Here is a 20,154-nt window from a genome sequence, read left to right as displayed (position 1 = left end):
CAGGAGAGACGGGAAAGCCCACAGAGCAGGACATACTGAGCTACCACCCCATGTTCATGGAAGGCCCTGAGGTGGGAGATGGCAGAAACCCCCAAACTCTACTTATCTGTACTTTGAGAGGTCTCACACTCCATGGAATAAGGAACTCACTGAGAGGACCTGGGTTAAGGAAACATTACAGACAAAAGACCACAGGAGTTCAATCCCACCTCCACCACTGACCAGCTAGGAGACCTTAGGCTAATGCATCCTTCCCAAGGTTGTGAAATTCTCAGAAATTAACTGATGACTACATCTAGCATGAAGCAGATGCTCAAAAAGAGCCCATCCCCTTTCCTTTCCCCTTCCCTCTGAGTTCTTTGTCTACTAAGGGGGACAATGATATCTCATTTACACATTGTTGCAAAGACTATAGGAGATAAGGTTGAGTAAAGAGATGGAGATTTCCAGAAAACAACTGGCCTGCAGACTCCACAAAGGTCAATATCATCACACATACACACACACACACACAGAAGAAGGGGAATTGGTCTAGATTAAGAGTCTAAAGAGACAGGTCAACTAAATGTGATGCACGCTCTCTGAATCCTTTGTTTGCAAGAAAACACACAACACACACACACACACACACACACACACACATACACACACACACACAGAAGAAGGGGAATTGGTCTAGATTAAGAGTCTAAAGAGACAGGTCAACTAAATGTGATGCACGCTCTCTGAATCCTTTGTTTGCAAGAAAACATACACAACACACACACACACACACACACACACACACACATACACACACACACGTATCCCAAAGGGCAATATATATTGGGACAACTGGAGAAAGGTAAGTAAGGAACCACTCTCTAAAGCTCAATAACCACAGTGTGGCAGTGGTGTTGTGGTTGGGTAGGACGACGTCTTGTTCTTAGAGTTACATGCCTGAGTATTCAGGGGGATGTGTCCTGATATCTACTACTTACCCTCAAATGGTTCAGAAACAACCAAAATATACTAAGAGGGACAACACAAGTGTGGTGGGACATCAAGAACTGGCCATCAAGGAAAGAGAAGATAAGGGTTCATTGCACAATTCTTGCAACTTCTTATTGACCTGAAATTTCTCTGAGTTGGGAAACTGAAGCTATGGCAGGGCTCAACCCACACATATTGTCCCTCCTCACGGGTCTCCTGTGTCATGCAAGCTCAGGTCCTCAAATCTCACGTTGTTCGCTCTCCTCTGTTCATGTGTGAACAGACGACCAGCGTAACTCCACATCATGCATAACCATGAGAACGGGAAGGGATAGTCCTAAGTCTGTATGTCAAAATACACCCCACTGCCATGAATATCTAAAAAGAACAAATTAAAAAGTAACAATTTGTTTTCCAAGAACAAAAGTCCCACATGGTGCAAGTGCACATCCCACAGGTCCTATAACAGGGACGCCCCGGGGCGGCAGCACCCACCTGGCTGCAGCACGCGGATCTCCAGCAGGTTGGAGGTCCTCTCCGCCAGCCGCGTCCACGTGTTGTTGTAGTTCCTCCTCCACAGTTCAGCCACGCACTGGTACTTGCCCGCCTCTGTGTCACTGGCCCGGCTGATGCTCAGGCGGACGTTGTTGCTGGACTCGGCCTTCTCGATGGCGGTCCGGGTTCGGAAGCTGGAGGACCTGTCCCCCCACTGGACCCCTCCATCCCGTGTGAAGGTCACCAGGTCATGGAACTCAACAGTGCCCACGGGCTGGAACCGCCACGTCACTGACACGGGGACCCGGGCCGGGTAGTGGGGTTTGATGATGCACTGCAAGTCAAAGGAGTCGCTGTAGGTCACCCCTGGCGTCCGGGAGATGGCTGTGACCGCAAAGCCCGTTTCTGGAGAAGAGAACAGAGAATCAGCCAGAGGAGGCACCTGGCTTTCCTGGGGCAGTGTGACCTCAGCAGTGGCGTGCCTGGCAAAGACAAGGCTCACCAGCTCTCTTTGGAACATTCTTTTCACGTGAGGGTTTATAAAACTCTATGTCATACGGAGGCACAAACTGACAATTTACAAGACCTCACAGAAAGAGGTCCAGGCAATTCCTAGAGAAACTCTAGAGCCCAGACCCTTTCAGGAGACTGTCACATGGATTTGCATTAGACCTCCCTCTAGAGTTGGATGCTATCATTCGCTCAGGGGGGGCGGCGGGGGGGGGGGGGGCTGATTCCATGTAGCCAGGGCCATTCCTTGAAATCCCAGAATTGTGTGCAAAAATAGGAGAAAAAAAGCTCCAAAGCCAATTTTCTTCCCACCTAGACATCTTTCCCTAGCCCCCTAGTGCATGGGTGCCCTGGAAGGGAGGCAAACAGAGGCCCCCAGCTCCTGCTCCACTTCCCCCACAAAGTCCAGGAGCAGGGAGGCAGTAAGGGATGCCCAGCAGGAGGGAATGATCTTCAGCAGGTGGTGACAATGGTCCTGAATTCAGGGTTTGCAATCTCAGTAAGCTGGTGAGTCTGGACACTCCCTACAGAATGAGGGAGCATGACTAATCCCTAATGGTCACACCTCGATCAAGCTAGTTCATGTTAGGGTACCATTGTAATCATGGATCTAAGAGCCGCCGGTATGTATCGAGCACCATCTACATGCCAGGCATAGTGCCCAGTGCTTTGCTCACACATTTCACTGAATCAACCTTGCAGGACAGGTAGGCTTACTGTCCCTGTTTGCAGGGCACAGTGAAATTAAACTGCCCAAAGTTAAAATGCTAGTAAATAGCACCATCAGGCTGCAGACCTGACTGTACTGATTCCAGGGGCCTTTTGAGGTTGCTTTACCCATGGGAAGCGTAACACAGTAGTTACACGCACAGACTCTGGAGCCAGCCTTCTGACTGTGTGACACTCCCTGCTGTGTGACATTAAACAAGTTACTTAGCTTCTCTCTGCCTCTGTTTCCTCATACATAAAATGGATTTGTGAAGGTTAAACAAATAAGTATCTGTAAAATACTTGGATAGTTTCTGACACAGGGTACATATTTTGTTAAATATGTATTTTGCTCAGGAAACAAAACAGATAGCAAGTCAAGTACTTTAAAATCCATAGGTGAAAGTGGACATACAGAATGAACCTTTGGGCTTTCTATGGGTGATCGTCAGTGAATAACGAGGCAAAGTTTGCGGAGAACTCTGGATCTTCAATTTGGATTTCCTACTATATATTCTTAAAAGAAAGATTTCAGACTCAGAGGCCCATCCTTAAACACTAAATGGTTATAACCTGTGTGTTGCATGTTATCACAAGAGTGATGTAGAACAGGACCTTGGGGGACAAGATCTGCTTGGCACACCATGGTCACAGTGCCACAGCATCCAAGCTGCCCTACCTGAGCAGTCTTGAGGCCCACAGGCGAGGGGAAGATACCCCGCTTACAACCTCATCCACAACCTTGCGGCTGCCACCTCCCGGCTGAGCAGATCCACACCCTAGTTGTACCAATGTGAAAATCTGTGTGTGGGTAATTGTTTATTTTAGACTAAAGAGACAACCTTAGTCTAGGGGACCCCTCCTGCACTTTTCTAATCCACCTCTTTGGTCTGCACTGATGTGGCTTTAGCCAGAGGCATCTTGAGGCACCAGAGCCCAGGACAGGCTGCTCAGTATGACCTGGCTGTGGGACTGGCCAGACACGTGGTGAGTTTGAAATCACTCTGGGTATGACCTGATGCCGTGAAATTACCTCTAGAGAAACAGTCCTAACTCCAACCACCCCTCAGACATCTAAACCTCACAGGACCGTGGGTGGGGAGAAACATCAGTACTAATGCCTGGAGCTTTACCCAAAGTTCTGTCTCCAAAGGTCCACACTAGTGCTGAGCATAGGGCAGCAATGACTAGGAAACTCGGTCACTAGAGGAGTTCTGGGAGGCAGAAATCCGAGCTGTTTGATTATTACAGACAGCAGGTCCACCTTTGGAATTAAGCTTATAAAAACAAATGTAATCCTAATCTCAGAGGGATGAGAAAGTGGAGGACTCGGTATCGGCCTAATCCATTGGGGCTGCTCTTTACTGGGTGTTCCGACAGTGCCACCAGCCCTCCCTGTGGGAACGCAGTGACATGGTCCCCAGAAATGACACGTAAAGTTTTGCTGAGGATTAACTGAGGCCAGCTTCCTGGTAAACAGAAGATGTGCCATGCCACGTTATCTTCCCGGCAAAGGAGCAGGCTGGTCTTTTAAAATTTAATATGCTGATTGGCTCTGACAGATAAAAGTTGACAGAAGCCTCTTTAACCACCCCATGAGAAGCAAATCTAATATTCTTTGGTTTTAGCAAATCTCAAGATATCTTTTCGTGCAATGAGGAAATGGCTTTCTTAAGTAGGGGCCTTATAGAGGAATAGATAAAAAAACCAAAACAAAAAAACACAGACCTTGAAAAATATTAAGACAGAAATGTTTGTTTCCTGAGTTCAGACTGTGGGTTGGTCATTGAAAAGCCACCACCTTGGGCAAACGAGCTTGTCTTCATCTCCATTTCCTTGTAAAATGAACATGTCCCCCTTTGGCTAGGTGAGGATTCAGGGGGACAATTAAGCTCAAATGCCTAGACTCAGCCATACACAGAGTAAACGCCAAATAAATGGCGACGTGGGGTTTTCTACCCAGCTCTACCACTTTGAGGGCTCCTCTCCTCTGCAAGGCCAGTTTAGGCAGTGGCCATGTTCCTCTTGGGTGGTGACACTAACCTGGCTGGAATACTGATAACACCCCTCCCCACCAGCCAGTCCCAGGATGGGTAACTGCTCCCAGTACCTGTGGGCCCCAGGAGCTCCCCCACCCATTGCTGGTCCTCTCAACCTTGCCACTACCACCCCGAAGACTCCCTTCAATCAAGGACTTTTGAAGTGCCATTGCCTCCCTACAAGAACTCCAGACCGATAAAAGTCTAGGTGAAGTGCTGAACAGCAGAGCAGCCTCCATAACCACCCGGGACTCGCTTACCGAGAGCAGTGATGGAGACCAGGGTGCTGGCTCGGCGCTCCCCCACGATCTGCCACTCGCCGTCCACCGCCCGCACCCATTCGGTCACGTGGCATTCATACTGGCCCTCGTCCTCCTTCCTGCTGTTGAAGATGCCCAGGCTGAAGGAGTTGGGTTGCACCTGCTCCATCTGGATGCCCCCAAAGCTGCTGCGCTCCCAGTAGGACGAGCCTGGCTGCACGGTGCCATCGCGGTCCAGCCACATGATGTTGCTGCGGCGGTTCTGCCTGTCCACGAGCTGCCAGATGACAGAGAAGCGGCCCTGCAGCTTGCCGGCTGTGCGGACACTGCAGGAGAAGTGCAGGTCCTCGCCCTCAAGGACGATGCTGGCGTTGCTGGCCACCTCCACGGAGATGCTGCTCTCTGTGGAGAGGAGAGAGTGCCACACTGGGGGCTTTATGGTCTCCATGGTGCCCTCCCCACAGATGCCACCGGAGGAGAGGTGCAAAGGCAATCATGCTTGTTGATGGAGAATAAAAATACTGTGACACTCGCTGCTATATAACCTGGCTCTTTCTGGGTACTGCTCCTGTAACTCTAGATCTGATGACTCAGGATGCTCTTTGCTGCATACAGAGAACTGGGATAATGGGTTTCTAGGACCTGAGACCCAATTACAGTACAATGACATGACATTTAAGGCATAAAACAATGTATGGGGGTAACCTCTTCAGCTGGAGTTTAGGACTTTTAACTTGAATTTTTAGCAAGATGAGGAAGTCCCAAATCATGCTGCACTTCGGTCTCCCCACCAACCTGTATTACAGCAGTCAAATCAAAGTTAAACATCCATAATGTGCCATTTGAGTCCTTCAGGATAATATTAGGAAGTGGAAAAAAAATGTCAGGAAGTATCTGGAAGATGGCATGTGCTTGAGGGTGGATAATAACGGAGCACAGATGGTCTAGTTTAACAGAGTGCACGGGGGTGAGCTTTCATACTTTTATCAACACAGAGGAATAAACCAAAGCCAGGGGCTTGTCATCTACTGTTCTCTTCCCTGTCCTCATTCAGCCCTGGGTTCCTCTGCTCCCTACCTCGAAAGACTCGGCCAATCAAAGTTGGGAAGACAATCCCATTTCCTTCCCACCTCAGTCTAGCTACTCACTTAGCCAGCTGATCTCACTCAGCTGAATAACTTAAACTCTACATGCCTCCATCACTTCTTTGGTAAGACAGGTAGAATGCTACCTGTAATTGTAGAATTTTTAAATAGTAAAAAGTAAATGAGACAATGCCTATGGATCACCTAACAGAGCAGCTTTTCAAAAGTGCCCACCATGATCGTGATTAATTTTACTCCTTTGCAAAAACTCCTTGTTTTCGTAAATAGCATGTACATTTTCATCTATGTGAATGGTGCATACGCTATCTTATACGATTATCTACAGTGAGTTCAAAAGGCCTGTAAGTATTAAGGAACACAAAGTGCAGCGCCATAACTAATTTGGCTCCAGTTTTCTGGAGACCACTCACACAAAACATGTACAGTGATTTTAAACCAATCAATTCAATCAAATCCCCGATTAAGAAGCGCACCCAATTACCGAGGGAAACACACACGTACACGTAACAATGCATTTGAATCAATCTTTTCTCCTCTTTATGTCTCCCATAGGCAGAAAAAGACAAAGATGAGCACTGAGGCTCAGCGTTGCGCTCCTGTTACAGTGTGTGTGCTGGCTACCTATTCTGAATTTGCTTGTTTTACATGGGAGGGGGGTGTGGTGAGGGGTGCTGGACAGGTGGGGAGTATAGCAATTTCCCAGGAGGGCAACTTCCCTCGAGGGTCTTGCAGAGACAATTCCTGGAGATGAGGAGGCTCCTGCAGAGCCACAGCACTGGTGGTTAAAAGCATGGATCTGGCTAAGCTCACGACTTCCTGACTCTGTAAGCCCGGTGTCATTTCATAACCCACTCAAACTCTGATTTCTCATGTACACGGTGAAGATGCTAATCGTGCCTACTTCTTGGGGTCAAGATGCTGAGAGGGAGAAGAGGTGCTTCATCATCATTAATGATAACAATATTCCTTTTTAGGTTCAAAGCTCTCATCCCCACTGTCGTTGATTCAAAGTAAGGGATGAAAGGTCATCTTCAGCATCGAGGGAGAACATCCTTTTGTTTGTCTCATGCAGAAGAATGGTTTGCAGGATGTCACTCTTAGCCCTACTGTCACCCCAGTGGACTTTGGTTCAAGTTCTGGCTATTGTGTGGAGCAAGGCTGGAAAACCACACGGTTTGGGAGGAAAACCACTCTGGCAGGCGAGGCAAAGGTGAGCACAGACCTGTTGCCCATTCTGACTGTTTACAAGGACTCCAAGGCCTGTAAAAAGGCAACTGACAAGTTAAAACTCTCTGGATTAAGTGAAAACTAGGACAGAACTAATGAGGATCCGAGTGCAGATTCAAAAATGAAACTTCAAAACAGGAGGCTGACGGTGTAGCACAGGCCAAGCGCAGAGCGGTGGATCTGGAGTTAGAAGCAAACGTCTCTAACGCAATGCAAGCTTAACCCCTGAGTGGACAATGGGCTCAGTCCCTTCTCTGTGTGCTGCTCTGACTTCTTTGTATCACAGGATGGATATAATATCGGCCTCCACAGGGATTTAAGAGGTGGGAGCAAAGAGGGAGATAATTTAAGCAGAATCACGTTGGACTCTTGGGAGAAAAAGCGCCATTCAAATCCAAGGTATCATCACCATTACCGATGTGATTGTTGTTGTTCTTTGGTAGACTTACCCAAGTGGCCTTGGGGCAGGATCTGGTGGTGCTGGGGGACTTTAACTACCCAGTTATCTGCTGGAAAAGCAATATAGCAGGCCACAGATCATCAAACAGGTTCTTGGAAAGGGTGGGGGGAAATCTTTCAGTACAAAAGATACAGGAAGTAAACAGTGTGGCTGCCCTTCACTGGATCCTTAATAAGGGAGGAATTAGTCGTAGATTTTAGAGAGTCCGTGGTTAAGGCAAGCACAGACAGACAGGAAAACGGTAAAGAAGAGTGGGCATTCAATTCCACAGTTTCAACCATACAAATATTCAGCAAGCACCTACTCTATGCAAAGCACCATGCTAGGCATTAGAGGAGAAAAGAAACAGAAGAATTTCAAGGTAATTAGGTGTGTGTGTGTGTGTGTGTGTGTGTGTGTGTGTACCTGTGTGGTTTTTAAAAACACAACAAGCATGAAAGAAAATAACCCTGTTGAGGAGAAGAAAAAAAAAAATCGCAAATCCCAAGTCTATTTTTGACTTTCCACTTGAAGAGAAATATCTTAAATATGTAAAGGTGTACATAAAAATGTAAAGGAAATCATTAGAAGACTGAAAGAACAGTTTGAGCAGCTAAGGAAAGGTTAAAGGTTAGTTTTTAAAACTTCATCCTCTTGTTTTCAATCAGAGCATTGTTAAGTTTTTATTATCTTTCTACCAAACAGAACTACTACGAGAGACAGGAGATTAATAAGAACAACCTGACGCTATGGACACTGGAACACAACACGCCCAGACACTGGGTGGTCTCCGGGGTCCCCAGCAAGGGCTGCACCCCACCTGGACAATGCCAGCTTACACGGAGGCAGGGCCTGTTGCAGCAGCCTCATGGAGGCTGAGCTTTCCGAGCCCTGCTCCAGGAGGACGTGGGAGACCCCGTCTGCTGACTGCTCCTTTTCTTTTGCTGGCAATGACACCTCTGCCACCCGCTGACTTTGATCAGAGCAATTTCCGACCCAGGGAAGAAACAAGTGGGAAATGCCCACCTTTATACTTAGAAAAACCCAGACAGCGAATCCTTCTTAAGAATGCACTTCATCATTTAAAATCCTCCCCTAAAAGACCAACTCTCTTTGGGTGAGATTTCAAGACAGGCCTCAACCCACTTCTTCTGGGACGCCGTTCCCACTCAGGAGCTATCAGCTCTCCAGGATTCCTGGTCTTTCTCCAAGCAGAGCTGGCACGGCTGGTGTTTACACTGAGCTGCTCCAGCTCGGGTCTGCTGGTGCCCATCTCCAGCTGAGACACACGCCTGATGCCTGTGGACCTGGGGGCCTGCTGGGCGTGGCAGGTGGGCAGGAGGCTGCAGAGGGTCTCAGAGGGGCTCTCTCCTGCTCTGCTCTAATGCTGCAGTCCACCCTCCCCGCACTCCCCCACCCCAGCTGTATTCTCTCTCCTGCTAAGTGGCTCTGGGCACGGAACCAGGGGCCAACAGGAACAAGCACATAGAGCTCTCTCTACTTACTGAGGGGGAGGACTATGATGGGAATGTTCTTGGGACGCTTGCTCTCCTTGTCAATGAATTCCCCAGTGACTGTCTTCTCCCGCTCAGTCACACGACAGTTGTATTTCCCGCTATCTTCCTGGCGGAGGTGGTAGATCTTCAGCACAAAGACACTGTCACTCTCTTTGGCCACTTTAAGCTGTCCCCTGGCTTCCCGGTGGGCAAATTCACTGTTGAGGATGGGCACGGCGTTAGGCCCCATGCTGGCGATGAGGGAGCTGTTGAAGGCCCAGGAGACAGCAAAGTAACGGTCGGGAATGTTCTGGGCCTCCAGGATGCACCGGAACTCCACGGGCTCACCCACCGTGTGCAGCCGCTTGTCCGTTTCCAGCCGAACGGTGAACTCTTTGTCTGAGAAAACAAATAACAATAAAAAAGACTGAACTGTTCTAGGAGAATGAGGGTTGCAGATAAACTACATTGGAAAAACCCTACTCCCTTGGCCCTTCTTAATGCTAACCACAGGGTTATCTATATGATATCACATTCTATATGATGGTGCACAAGGGCCCCGGCACTTGTCTTGAGAGAAAATTCAATTCAGACCCAGGTTACCTGAGGCCCAAAGAAACTCATGAATATCACAAAGTCCCCCCAGACCCAGACACTCCAAGGAGTTTGTTATCTCAGTTAAGACCAATGAGGCTCTGCCCTAGATTAGACTCCCCAGAACCCAATAGGAGCTCCTAATATCACTTAAATGGCAGACTGCAAAGGTCTTGCCTTGAATATCCACAGAAGCAATGCCACTGAAAGTATTTTCAGCAGATATTGTAGGATTTACCTCACAAGTCGGTGAGAAAAAAAGTCATAGCGGCCTAGGTGTTGACCCCAATCCCAATAAATACTCAAAAATGAATCTACTGAAATTCTCTCTCAACCCCCATGTGAATACTGTAATTAAGACGTGGATAAGACAAACCCCATCAGCACGGCATAGGAAAAATGAAAACTAACATCTTCTCGCTGGCCTATCACCTGCCAGATTAAATGTGGGCCGTGCCCATTTCCACTGACAGCCAGACCACCTTCCAAGTAGCCAAGGAACCCAAGCACTCTCCAAAGAGCTGGGTGTCCAACCAGGCCTGAGGGAGAGATGCAAGAAGGGCTCATCATGGGGACCACATTCTATATGATGGTGCACAGTGAGTTGTTAACTCACGAGGCTGTTATCCAATCTCAGAGGCACCCACACAGAAGTAAGGGGAAAGACGTAGGAGTTGAGGGATGGAGGAGACTTCTGTCCTTGGACATGGAGTCACATGGAGTCACAGAGCCCTGGCTGTGACCACTTCCCAAATTCCCCTCCTTCCTCCAAAAGAGAACATCAAAGAGAAATCCCATCGCAACGCTGTTTGAATTCCCTGTAGACTCTATAGTCTCGACATGAACTGCCCTCCCTCTACAGCATTCAGTCTTAACCACCATCTACCTTTAGGACCCTTGCCTCACTCGTCACTGATCCCACCCACTCTTTCAGCAGAAGAGAATCCCATTACCCAAATACTTCAGTGTTCCTTCAGCTCAGCTCTGCACCCGCCCGTTCCCCATCCCCACTCCCCTGCCATGTGGGACAGTGTCTTGCCCCGCACATCCCTTCTCTCCAGTGACTTAACTCCTTCCTGCCTTTACTTAAACCTCCTGACAGAGCAAACTGTACTCCACAACTCCAGGGCTCACCTCCAATATGTCGGTGCCTGCCAATGCGTCACCTTCCCAAGAAACCAGTATTAAAAGACGTGGCTACTCTGTCACCGTCTGCCCGCATGAGCACACCCACGTGGGACTGCGTCCATGCTATCTGCTCTGTTATTAGCCCTCTGGTCAACCCAAGCACAGTGATTCATAACCCAACATCAATGCTAAAAAAAAGCACTCCTTCCACATAAACGCCAGTGTGGACATGATGGGGGTGCCCTGGACCTCAGGAATTTCTATTTGCCCTGGGTCAGGCTGGCTGCAACAGTGGCTTTTTTCTTTTGCCAGCCAAAGACTTTGCATCCCAGGGGAATGCCCGCCTGGCTCAGGGAAGTCTTCCCGTTCCCAGGTTGAAGATATATAACACCGCCCCCTTTCGGAAGAGCAATTGGATTTCAGTTATGTCCAGTCAAGTAAATGGACAGTAATTAATTTAGGCTTTTTTGAGTCCGGGTCACTGAAATTTGGCTTCTGGCCCTTCTCCCACAAGTAACTGACCTAGCCAAGGGCACCCGTGGTTCACCCTATCCCACCCCACCCTAAGCAAAGGCTCTTCTCAAGTGTGCTTCAGCCTCTGGAGCCCCCCGGAGTCCCTTGGGTTCCTTGGTGTCTCCCCCTCGGCTTCTCCTCCTGCTTGCCAGAACACTCTGGTCTTCTCTCTCACTGGAACGAGCCTTGACCCCCAGGGACCCCCTCTACAGGTCTCCTGAGCCTCTCCCTCCTGTGGCCACATGGGCTTTCCCTGGGTCCTCCTCGCTCACAGGCCTCCTTCTACATTTTGAGCATCTCTCTGAGAGTTTGAGGGATGGACTCCTTGACTCAAGAACAGCCAGCGTCACCCCAACTGACTTTCAAGCAGGACTCTGCAGGTCTCATTACCCTTGCTTCCTCCTCCTACCTCCCCATGGTGCCCAGAACCACAGGAGCCCCAGGCCCAGCCCCAGGGCTCCCTCTGGCTGGCTTCCTCCCTCCATCAAGTCCTCCATCCTTCTGCCTCTGGTCACGGCATCCCTTCCAGGCCACTGCCACTGCTCTAGCTGTAACAACTCTTTTCTACTAGGTCTCTTGACTTCAGACCCAACCTGTCTGATCAGCCTCCAGGTGGGCCCCGTGAGTTCTTCCTTCCAAACCCCTAATCGGTCACTAACTGCTTAAAAATCTCTATCCAGCCCTTTTCAAATTTTATCAGGAGGAGGCAGTGGAAGGGGAACTCCTTTCTTCATATAAAATCTTTTGCTGCCCAACATGGTTGAAGCAAGAGGGGGAGACTCAGGCCCTCCCACACCTCCCCCGAAGCCCCAGGATGCACACACATGCATACGGACATGTGCATACACTAAGTAGACCTTCTCAGGCACCTCCCAGGGGTTCCTTGGTGTCTTCCCCTTGGAAGTTCCCAGAAGAAAGAACCAGGCTTAGAAACTCCTGGTCCACAGAGTCAAGTCCAAGTTCCACACCACAGCATTTAGGGCCCTGGGTTACCTTTCCTTTCTTCTCCCACCACCCATACCTACGACTCAACATCTAGTCATGCATGGCTTTTCTCCACTTGCCAAACAAATCATTCTGTGCCTTCAGATTCTTCCTCTGTCTGCTTCTCCTCAAGCTTTGACACCTCAAGCAAGTCACCAACCTTCCTGGATTTTTCTTAACCAATATTCCATCCAGGGAAAAATCACAGCAGCAAAAATCTTTGCATTTACTGTGTTTCCAGAGCATTCTGCAAATGCTATCGAGCACTCAGCACCTTCTCCTTGACCACTGGTTCCCAGGTCTGCAAGTACTCTAAGTACAGAGACTAAGTGTCACTCATCTCTGCGTCCCCTATGGCCTTGCACCATGACTTCAGTGCCGTAGAGACTGACTGGTGTTGACTAAAATGAACAAAGCAAAGGACAAAGTTAGTCATGCAACCACTGAGCCTGAACAGGAACACAAAGTCATCGACTTTTGGTGTTGTTAATTTTCCCCTTGCTAGCTTAGTCCAGATACATTTGCAGGGCAAATTTTAAAAGTCCTAATTCCAAATTGGTAAGATTAAAATAAAGAAGATTAACTGATGCAACCTAATTTAAAAGCATTAAGATTCAAAATAGGAAATAAAGCCCCTTTCGTAGACTTCTTAACTTCAGAAGATCCAAAAGAGGCGAAAAGCCCTGGGTCCTACAGAGCGGATCAACTGCTCCATGCCTAGGAACCCAACCCCTTGGTACAAGTCTTCAAACCCACTAAATAAATGTACAGAGAAGCCCTTCCGCCCTATTCCCTCTAGAGCTGTACTTGACAAACTGTAGACAATCAAAGAATCATCTGAGAAGTGCACCAGAAACCCAGCTTCCCAGGTCCCTTCCAAGGGTTCCCTGGTTCAGGATTCTGGGATGAAGCCCATAAAGGGTCCAATTTGGTGAGTCTGAAGCACTGCTCCTGAATGTCAGAGGAACCACACAGGACCAAGACAACTGACTATAACAAATGGGAAAGGAGGTCAAGAGAAGGTCTTGATGAGAGAAGCCCATCTATAACCCAAATCTCCACTCCCTCACCAGGACCACCAAAGTCCTCACCAGCGGTGAGTGTCAACACAAGGAAAGGCTCACAGTCCACTGTCACTTTCAGGATACTTAACGGTCATCCTCCAACCAAAGCCAGGGACTGATGGCCCATATGAGATCCTGGCTCCCAGCCCCAAATAGGCATAGCAATAGCTGTTGGCTCTGACCTGGAGCTTAGCAGCCTCAGGAGCCTAGAGTAGTAGACACCAAGAGAAGCCGGAGATCAGTACAGCTCACCAGGCCACCATCACTTTGCCACAGTCTTCAACACATCACCTAACTTCCTGAGGGGCCCTTCCCAGGTCTTCCTTGAGAAAGCATCTCTGGTGGGACACGGTGCTCTTTGGTCGGGCCTCATCAACACACCCGTGGCCTCTTCCTGGGGTCCCTCCATAAAGTAATCTGTACTCCACATCCTCACCTATGGAATGGAAATGCTCCTACCTAATCACCTACAAAACTGTTGAGGGATCGTGACAACAAATGACAAAGCCGTTTGGGAATTGTAAAACACCACCACTAAAGAAATATTAATATAAAAAGTAATAACGTAAGGCCAAAATTTCTATAGTTCATAATTCTCCAATGAAAGGCTCATAATCACAAGGTCTTCTATGAATTGGTACCTGAAGAAGGGGTGTCGAACGTGGCTAAACAGGAATGGGAGCCAGAGTCATGAGGTAGAATTGCTTTCTGTGAGATTTCTCAATTTTTAAAATGAATTTCATATTTTTAAAAAAAAAATGTACAATAGCGTGTAGGTAAAGAAACCAGGACAATAGGCAGGATTCAGCCTGGGCAGTACTGTCTGGGACTTGTTGGAAAACCAGGTCTCAGGAGACCTATGTCCCTGTGTCTGCCGGCTGCAGGCAAGATCATCTCTAACTTCACATGAGAAGCAAAGATGTCCCCGCACCCTCCCAGTGTCTGACCACCCTCGCTACCAGGTGACAAACAGGGACAAGAGGCTCAGAAAAACTGACCAGTGGGCTGGACATTGACCACAGCTCCCTCGGAGCGCTTCCGGGTCATGGCATACCATGACCCATCGGGATCCTGGATCCACTCAGCGGCCTCGCAGTAGAACTCGCCCTGGTCAGAAGGCTGCAGGTGGAAGATGGTGAGGCGGAAGGTGGTCCTCCCCAGCTTGTCCAGCCGCACCTCCCCCAGGCTCTGCCTCTGGGCGTATTCGCTGCTGGAGTGCAGTATGAAGTCCCGGCTCAGGGAAATGACCTCCACCGGCTTCTCGCCACCCTTCTGCCGGAGCCAGGTCACAGACAGGTGGCTGTGTTGGACCGTCTCTGTGGCCACCTCGCAACTGAGCTCCAGCGGATCCTGCTCCACTTTGTGCAGGGTCTGGGGCACGGCAGTGGTCTGCAGGGAGTCTGGGATCACTGCAACACAAAACGTCCCAATAGTGAGCCAACACCAAGCCACAGCATCTGGGACTCACTGGAAGGAAGGTCCCTGCTCTGTATACACAGGCACAACTGTTCCTCTGTTCCCAACAGAGTCGGCCTCTGACAGTTGTCCCAAGGCCACAGACAACCCTGAAAGGCGACACACAGGAAGAGTTTTCTGTTTCGCTGTGAAACACACTCAGGGGTCAGGGGGACATCACACTTACCTTTAACAGTTTAATTAACTGTAATAAATTAACTCTCCTAAACATAATGTGTCAAAATAGTTTTCTTTTAAATCTAATAAGGCTTTTTTTTTTTGGCGGGGGGAGTTACTAGGAATTGAACCCAGGGGCACTCAACCACTGAGCTGCATCCCCCCTTTTATTTACTTTATTTTGAAAGGGAGTCTTACTAAGTTGCTTAGGGCCTCACGAAATTGCTGAGGCTGGCTTTGAACTTGCAATCCAATCCTCCTGCCTCAGCCTCCTGAATCACTGGGATTACAGGTGTGTACCACCACACCTAGCTGATAAGACTGCTAAGACTTCTTGTTGATTTCCATATTGCTTTGATATCCTTCCTTTATCCAACCACTCATTAGTACTGTGGATTGAACCTGGCAGTGTTTTACCACTGAGCCACATCCCTCACTCTTTTTATTTTGAGACAGGGTCTTGCTAATTTGCCTAGGGCCTGGCAAAATTGCAAAGGCTGACCTTATTTTCCCTATTCCTCAATTCACTGTCCTCTCTATTCCACAACTTAATCAACAACGCATTGTCCTTGGAAAGCTTTGGTTTTGTTTTGATATTTGTAGAGAAAATCCTCACCATCCCTATTTCTGGGACACTTAACCACTGAGTCCCATCCCCAGCCCTATCTTGTATTTTATAAAGAGACAGGGTCTCACCAAGTTGCTTAGCGCCTCGCTTTTGCTGTGGGTGGCTTTGAACTATCGACCCTCCTGCCTGAGCTTCCCAAGCCCCTGGGATCATAGGCATGCGCCAACACGCCCGGGCCCTACTTTTAACACATATAATTTTTCAGCCAAAACGGTCCACACTGGAAGGAAGCCACAGTGTGGGAGGACTCAGGCAAGTGAGGAGACTGCCCTGGGGTCCCTTGGTGGGAATTTGACCCTGATCCTTACATCTTTCTGGAGACTAAATACCACCACTCTCTCTGATGAGGGCACTCCAGTCACAACCAGTGTGGCATCTTCTCCCTGTATATCTCAGAACTGGGTCTTAAAGTCCTCCTGTTATTTGAGGAAGGAAAAAAAATAAGCAAAACTCCGAGTTGCTGTTAATCAAAGAACCATCAACACTCCTGCTTCATTGTGATAATAAAAAACCAGAGATTTAAAGACCTGAGCAGAGAAATAACAGCCTTGATCTTGTTAACCTTTCAATCTAGCTTTGTAAAACCGTGGCCAGGGCCATCAACGTGGAAAGCCGCCCCCCCCCCCCCCCCCCCGCCCACTCCACTCCTCCCCGTCACTCAACACACATGGAGGGAGACGGCCGGTTCACAACTCCTTACTCGGGCAGCCAGAGGGCTGAGCAAGGACCTGCAGCCACTTTCTCTTCCTAACTCAGCAGCACCTGGGCATCTCAGAGCCTGTCCAAAGGGGCCATCCTTTCTGACAGTTGAAAGAGTCCAGGGAATTCCCCCTCCAAATAGGGCCACCTCCTGTGCTGGTTATTTTCAGTGAAAGGCCCTGGGAAAGCAGTATCTGCTGCAAGAGCTTATACTCTGGTATTCCCTTATCTGCATCAAGACCAGACCTGACAAAGAAGAAAGCAATTACCTTTGGTCCTTGCCCCGGGTTTTCATTAACTAAACTCATATCCACAGGGAGGAAGACGGAAGAATGCAACTACACCTGGGCAGATTCTGTCACAAGCTACTGTCCGTCTTCTTGGCCCACTCACTTCCCAGGGAGAATAATTTACAAACTATTGTCTGAACACTGGCCAGTTCATTCACCTAAAATCACTTATGACCCCTCAAAATTATCTCATTTCCCCATCTCCTTCTCCCCTGTGAAGCGGCACCCATAAGCATCTGGGCCTCCCTGGGTTATCTGGGTGGTACTCTCCTCCAGTTTACCCTCATCCCCAGGAACACCTCCTCCTAAAACTATTCTACTCATCTGCCTGTTGGAAGGGGCAAGAGAAGTTTCTCTTTTGTCCCTAGAGGGGTTTTACCTCCCTTCTGGCTGATGTAATAGTCTCTATCTTCTATCTCATTTCTATATCATCAGCACCTATAAAGTCCTTGCCTTGTATTTTTTCATAATCCCTTTCACCAGCTGGAGGTCTGGTCAGCCTCTGAAGTGCATAACCTTTGCACGAGCTCTCTTAAAAGTTTTAACACCAACATTCTATTATTTACAAGTGAGCACAGAAATTCTGTTCACGTATGCCACTTGTCGACCTCTAAAATATCCGGGGAGTCCTGATAGAGTCAAACACGTGGTACGAGACACGGGGACACTGGCCACATGAAAACAGCATCTCCTTACCCACTAGGTTCATCTTGGCACTGTAACTCCCAAAGTAGCGCTCGTCGGTGTTGGGCGTGTGGCATTCATACTCCCCGGCGTCCCGGGCCTGGAGATCTGTGATGTGCAATAAAGCCGAGTGCCCCTGGACTCTCTCCACGTAGATCTTTCCACCTCGGACACGCTGGGTATAGATGGCGTAGGGGAAAGAAGAGTCCACGGTGCTGACGATCTGCACCTCCCGCTCTGGGGCGGACGGCAGGTAAATGGACCACTGGAAGTTCTGCTCGGAGGGTCCCTGGTAGCCACTCACGTTGCACCAGATGGTGATGTGGGAGCCCTCTGTTCGGTACAAGGGTCCTTCTTGGACTGTGACCTGCCGCTGTGCTGACACCACACCTACAGGAGAGGCAGACACACACAACGCACTCGATTATTTTTAGACCAAACACAGGCCGCCATCTCCAGAGGGTTTGTCATTTGTGTGACATGATGATAATATAAATAGCTTACTGGCCCTTTCAGAGGCTCTGTGTGATTTATAAATATTAATTAAAACACTCTATGGTTAAAGCACTATCTCTAATTTGCATATATGGGAATTTGATCGTGCAAGGACATGGTTCTGTTACTTATTCGGCAGCTGACCCTGGTGAATTTCATTTAGTCCCTCTGTCATTTAGGCAGCAGTTTTATATCTAATTATTAATGGCTGTTTATAAAGTTTTAAACAAAATGAGCAGGAAAAGTTGAACCCTTGGCACAAATTCAGATGAAAACAAACGGAAGCAACCTTCTCACACCATCTCGCTGGAATTGAACGTTTCTTCCTTAATTAGAAGGCTGGCCGGAGAGAGGCCCTTTTTGGGGGGCTACGCTCTACATTTTCAAATGTAACTACTCCCTGCCACCATCCCAAGGAGCATTCTTTCCTTCCTTTCCCTCCATAAATGGGAGTGGAGCAGGGCTCCTACACGCTGCTGCCAGCTGGAGCTGAGCACACGCTGATACGAACGTGAAGCGCCAGGCAGATCCCTGCCGCCCACATTCCCACCAACTGGCCAAGTGGGGGAAGCAGACAGTGCCCAGCGAAACGTGTAACAGGACAGCCACAGGCCGCCCTGCCGCGCTCAGCTCCGACTCGCCCGGGACCCCGGCCTTCTGGCGGAGATATGGCTCTCCAAGGTCACTTCTGCCTGCCTTCTGCGTGTTCTCTGCCACGTGGCATCCCTTCACAGGGACACAGATAAAATATGGTGAACTGAACTTCTCACTACATGCCAACTGCTCTAGTTTGGAATATGGTTTGACTGTGGGTCCCGTCCCTCGGCAGCCCCGCCAGGGTCCATGTGCTAGAAGCTTGGTCCTCAGTGTGGTGACGTGAGGGGTGGTGGAACCGTTAAGAGACAGGGCCTAGTGCGAGATAATGCCCAAGAAGGGTGAATACTGGTTCCACAAGAGTGGGTCCTTATTAAAAAAAGAGCAAGATCAACCTCTCCCTTGTCTCTGGGCTCCTGTCTTGCCATGTGACCTCTTGCACAGGCTTTTGCCATGATGCCATCCACCATGTTGTAATGGAGAAATATCACAGAGGCAGAACTCATGGGGCCAATAGTCTTAGAGTTGCAGCCTTTAAAACTGTGAGCTAAATAAACCTTTTTCAAAACACAGTGCTCGGCCTCAGGCTTTTTGTTATAGTAATGGAAAACCGACTAATACACCAACACAAGCACACCGTATCTGAGCTACTCGAAAGGTGGGAGGAGGCATTCCCTTTTGTACCCCACTCAGCAGTAGCCAGGCACAGCAGCTTGGTAGAAAAAGCACACAAGTTCTATTCATAGAAGTAGCTGTGGATCACAACTGGTTATGTCAATAAAGTCCCTAGCACAGTGCCTGGCACACAATGAGTTCTCAATAAAGAGCTGCTACTAGGACCCAAATTGACTGGACATTCTGTGGCTCTGGATCCACAGATGACAGGCTCTGGCCAACGACTGCTCAAGAACACTTCAGTGCCTACCTTCACTCCTAGCTACGGATCACTCCCATGGCAGTTCCCCTTCTATCCCCAAATGGGAAGGGCAGCTGCCCCAGCATAAACCTATCAAAAGTGGACCCAGCTGGTGGGGGGACTGGGGGAATGCTCAAAGCCTAGTGGAAGGCAGCTCTCAGGCCAGCCCAGCTGGCTGTGCCTCAAAGCAAGCTGACATCTGCAAGATGAGAGACCTCAAAACCGCTGGCTATACAAGGAAAGCTCTGTGGCTTCTAATCCAATTCACACAGAACCGTTTCTCCCCACGTCTTACACAGAACCCCATCTTGGCTCCAGAAGTAGTAGGAAAAAAATGGAAAAGAGGGGTGGAGCGAGAGGAGGGGGATACAGGAGCAAAGTGCTGTGCGACTGTGATACATTCTGGCTGATGACATTCATGACTATATTTAAAACCGTGGAGAAGAGAACTCATCAGTAATTTTCAGAATGTTAAAATCTGGCACATAACATTGGTTATATGTACTCTTTTAATGACAATTTTAAATACACACCCACCCACATACACATTGTGACAGCTGAATCAAATGTTTGTAGTCATTCTGAAACGCTGACACTTTGAAAACAACTTAACGACAATCATAACACTTGGGTCTCCTTCATTTTAGCCTTCCGTGACAGAGCAGCAAGAATCAGGCCCCA

The 20,154-nt window shown here is 48.7% G+C and overlaps 1 protein-coding gene across 4 annotated transcripts in view; it reads right to left on the bottom strand.

Moving 5' to 3' along the window:
* IGSF3 (immunoglobulin superfamily member 3) overlaps positions 1-20,154 on the bottom strand; it is an 89,893-nt gene that overhangs the window by 22,553 nt on the left and 47,186 nt on the right. For 3 of the 4 annotated variants that reach the window (XM_081305558.1, XM_081305559.1, XM_081305560.1), the window contains exons 3-7: positions 17,481-17,858; positions 14,534-14,944; positions 9,262-9,651; positions 4,985-5,386; positions 1,468-1,872 (exon numbers count right to left, since the gene is read on the bottom strand). In XM_081305558.1, coding sequence (XP_081161684.1) covers positions 1,468-1,872; positions 4,985-5,386; positions 9,262-9,651; positions 14,534-14,944; positions 17,481-17,858 — 1,986 coding nt within the window. Of the gene's footprint in view, positions 1-1,467; positions 1,873-4,984; positions 5,387-7,766; positions 7,827-9,261; positions 9,652-14,533; positions 14,945-17,480; positions 17,859-20,154 lie in introns of all 4 variants that reach the window. The other variant, XM_081305561.1, reaches the window with a different exon arrangement.

Source organism: Spermophilus citellus, assembly GCF_964194105.1.
Source record: "Spermophilus citellus genome assembly, chromosome: 9".
NCBI lineage: Eukaryota > Metazoa > Chordata > Mammalia > Rodentia > Sciuridae > Spermophilus > Spermophilus citellus.
The sequence above is the reverse complement of the archived record's forward strand: the minus strand, read 5'-3'. Positions and strand labels throughout refer to the sequence as shown.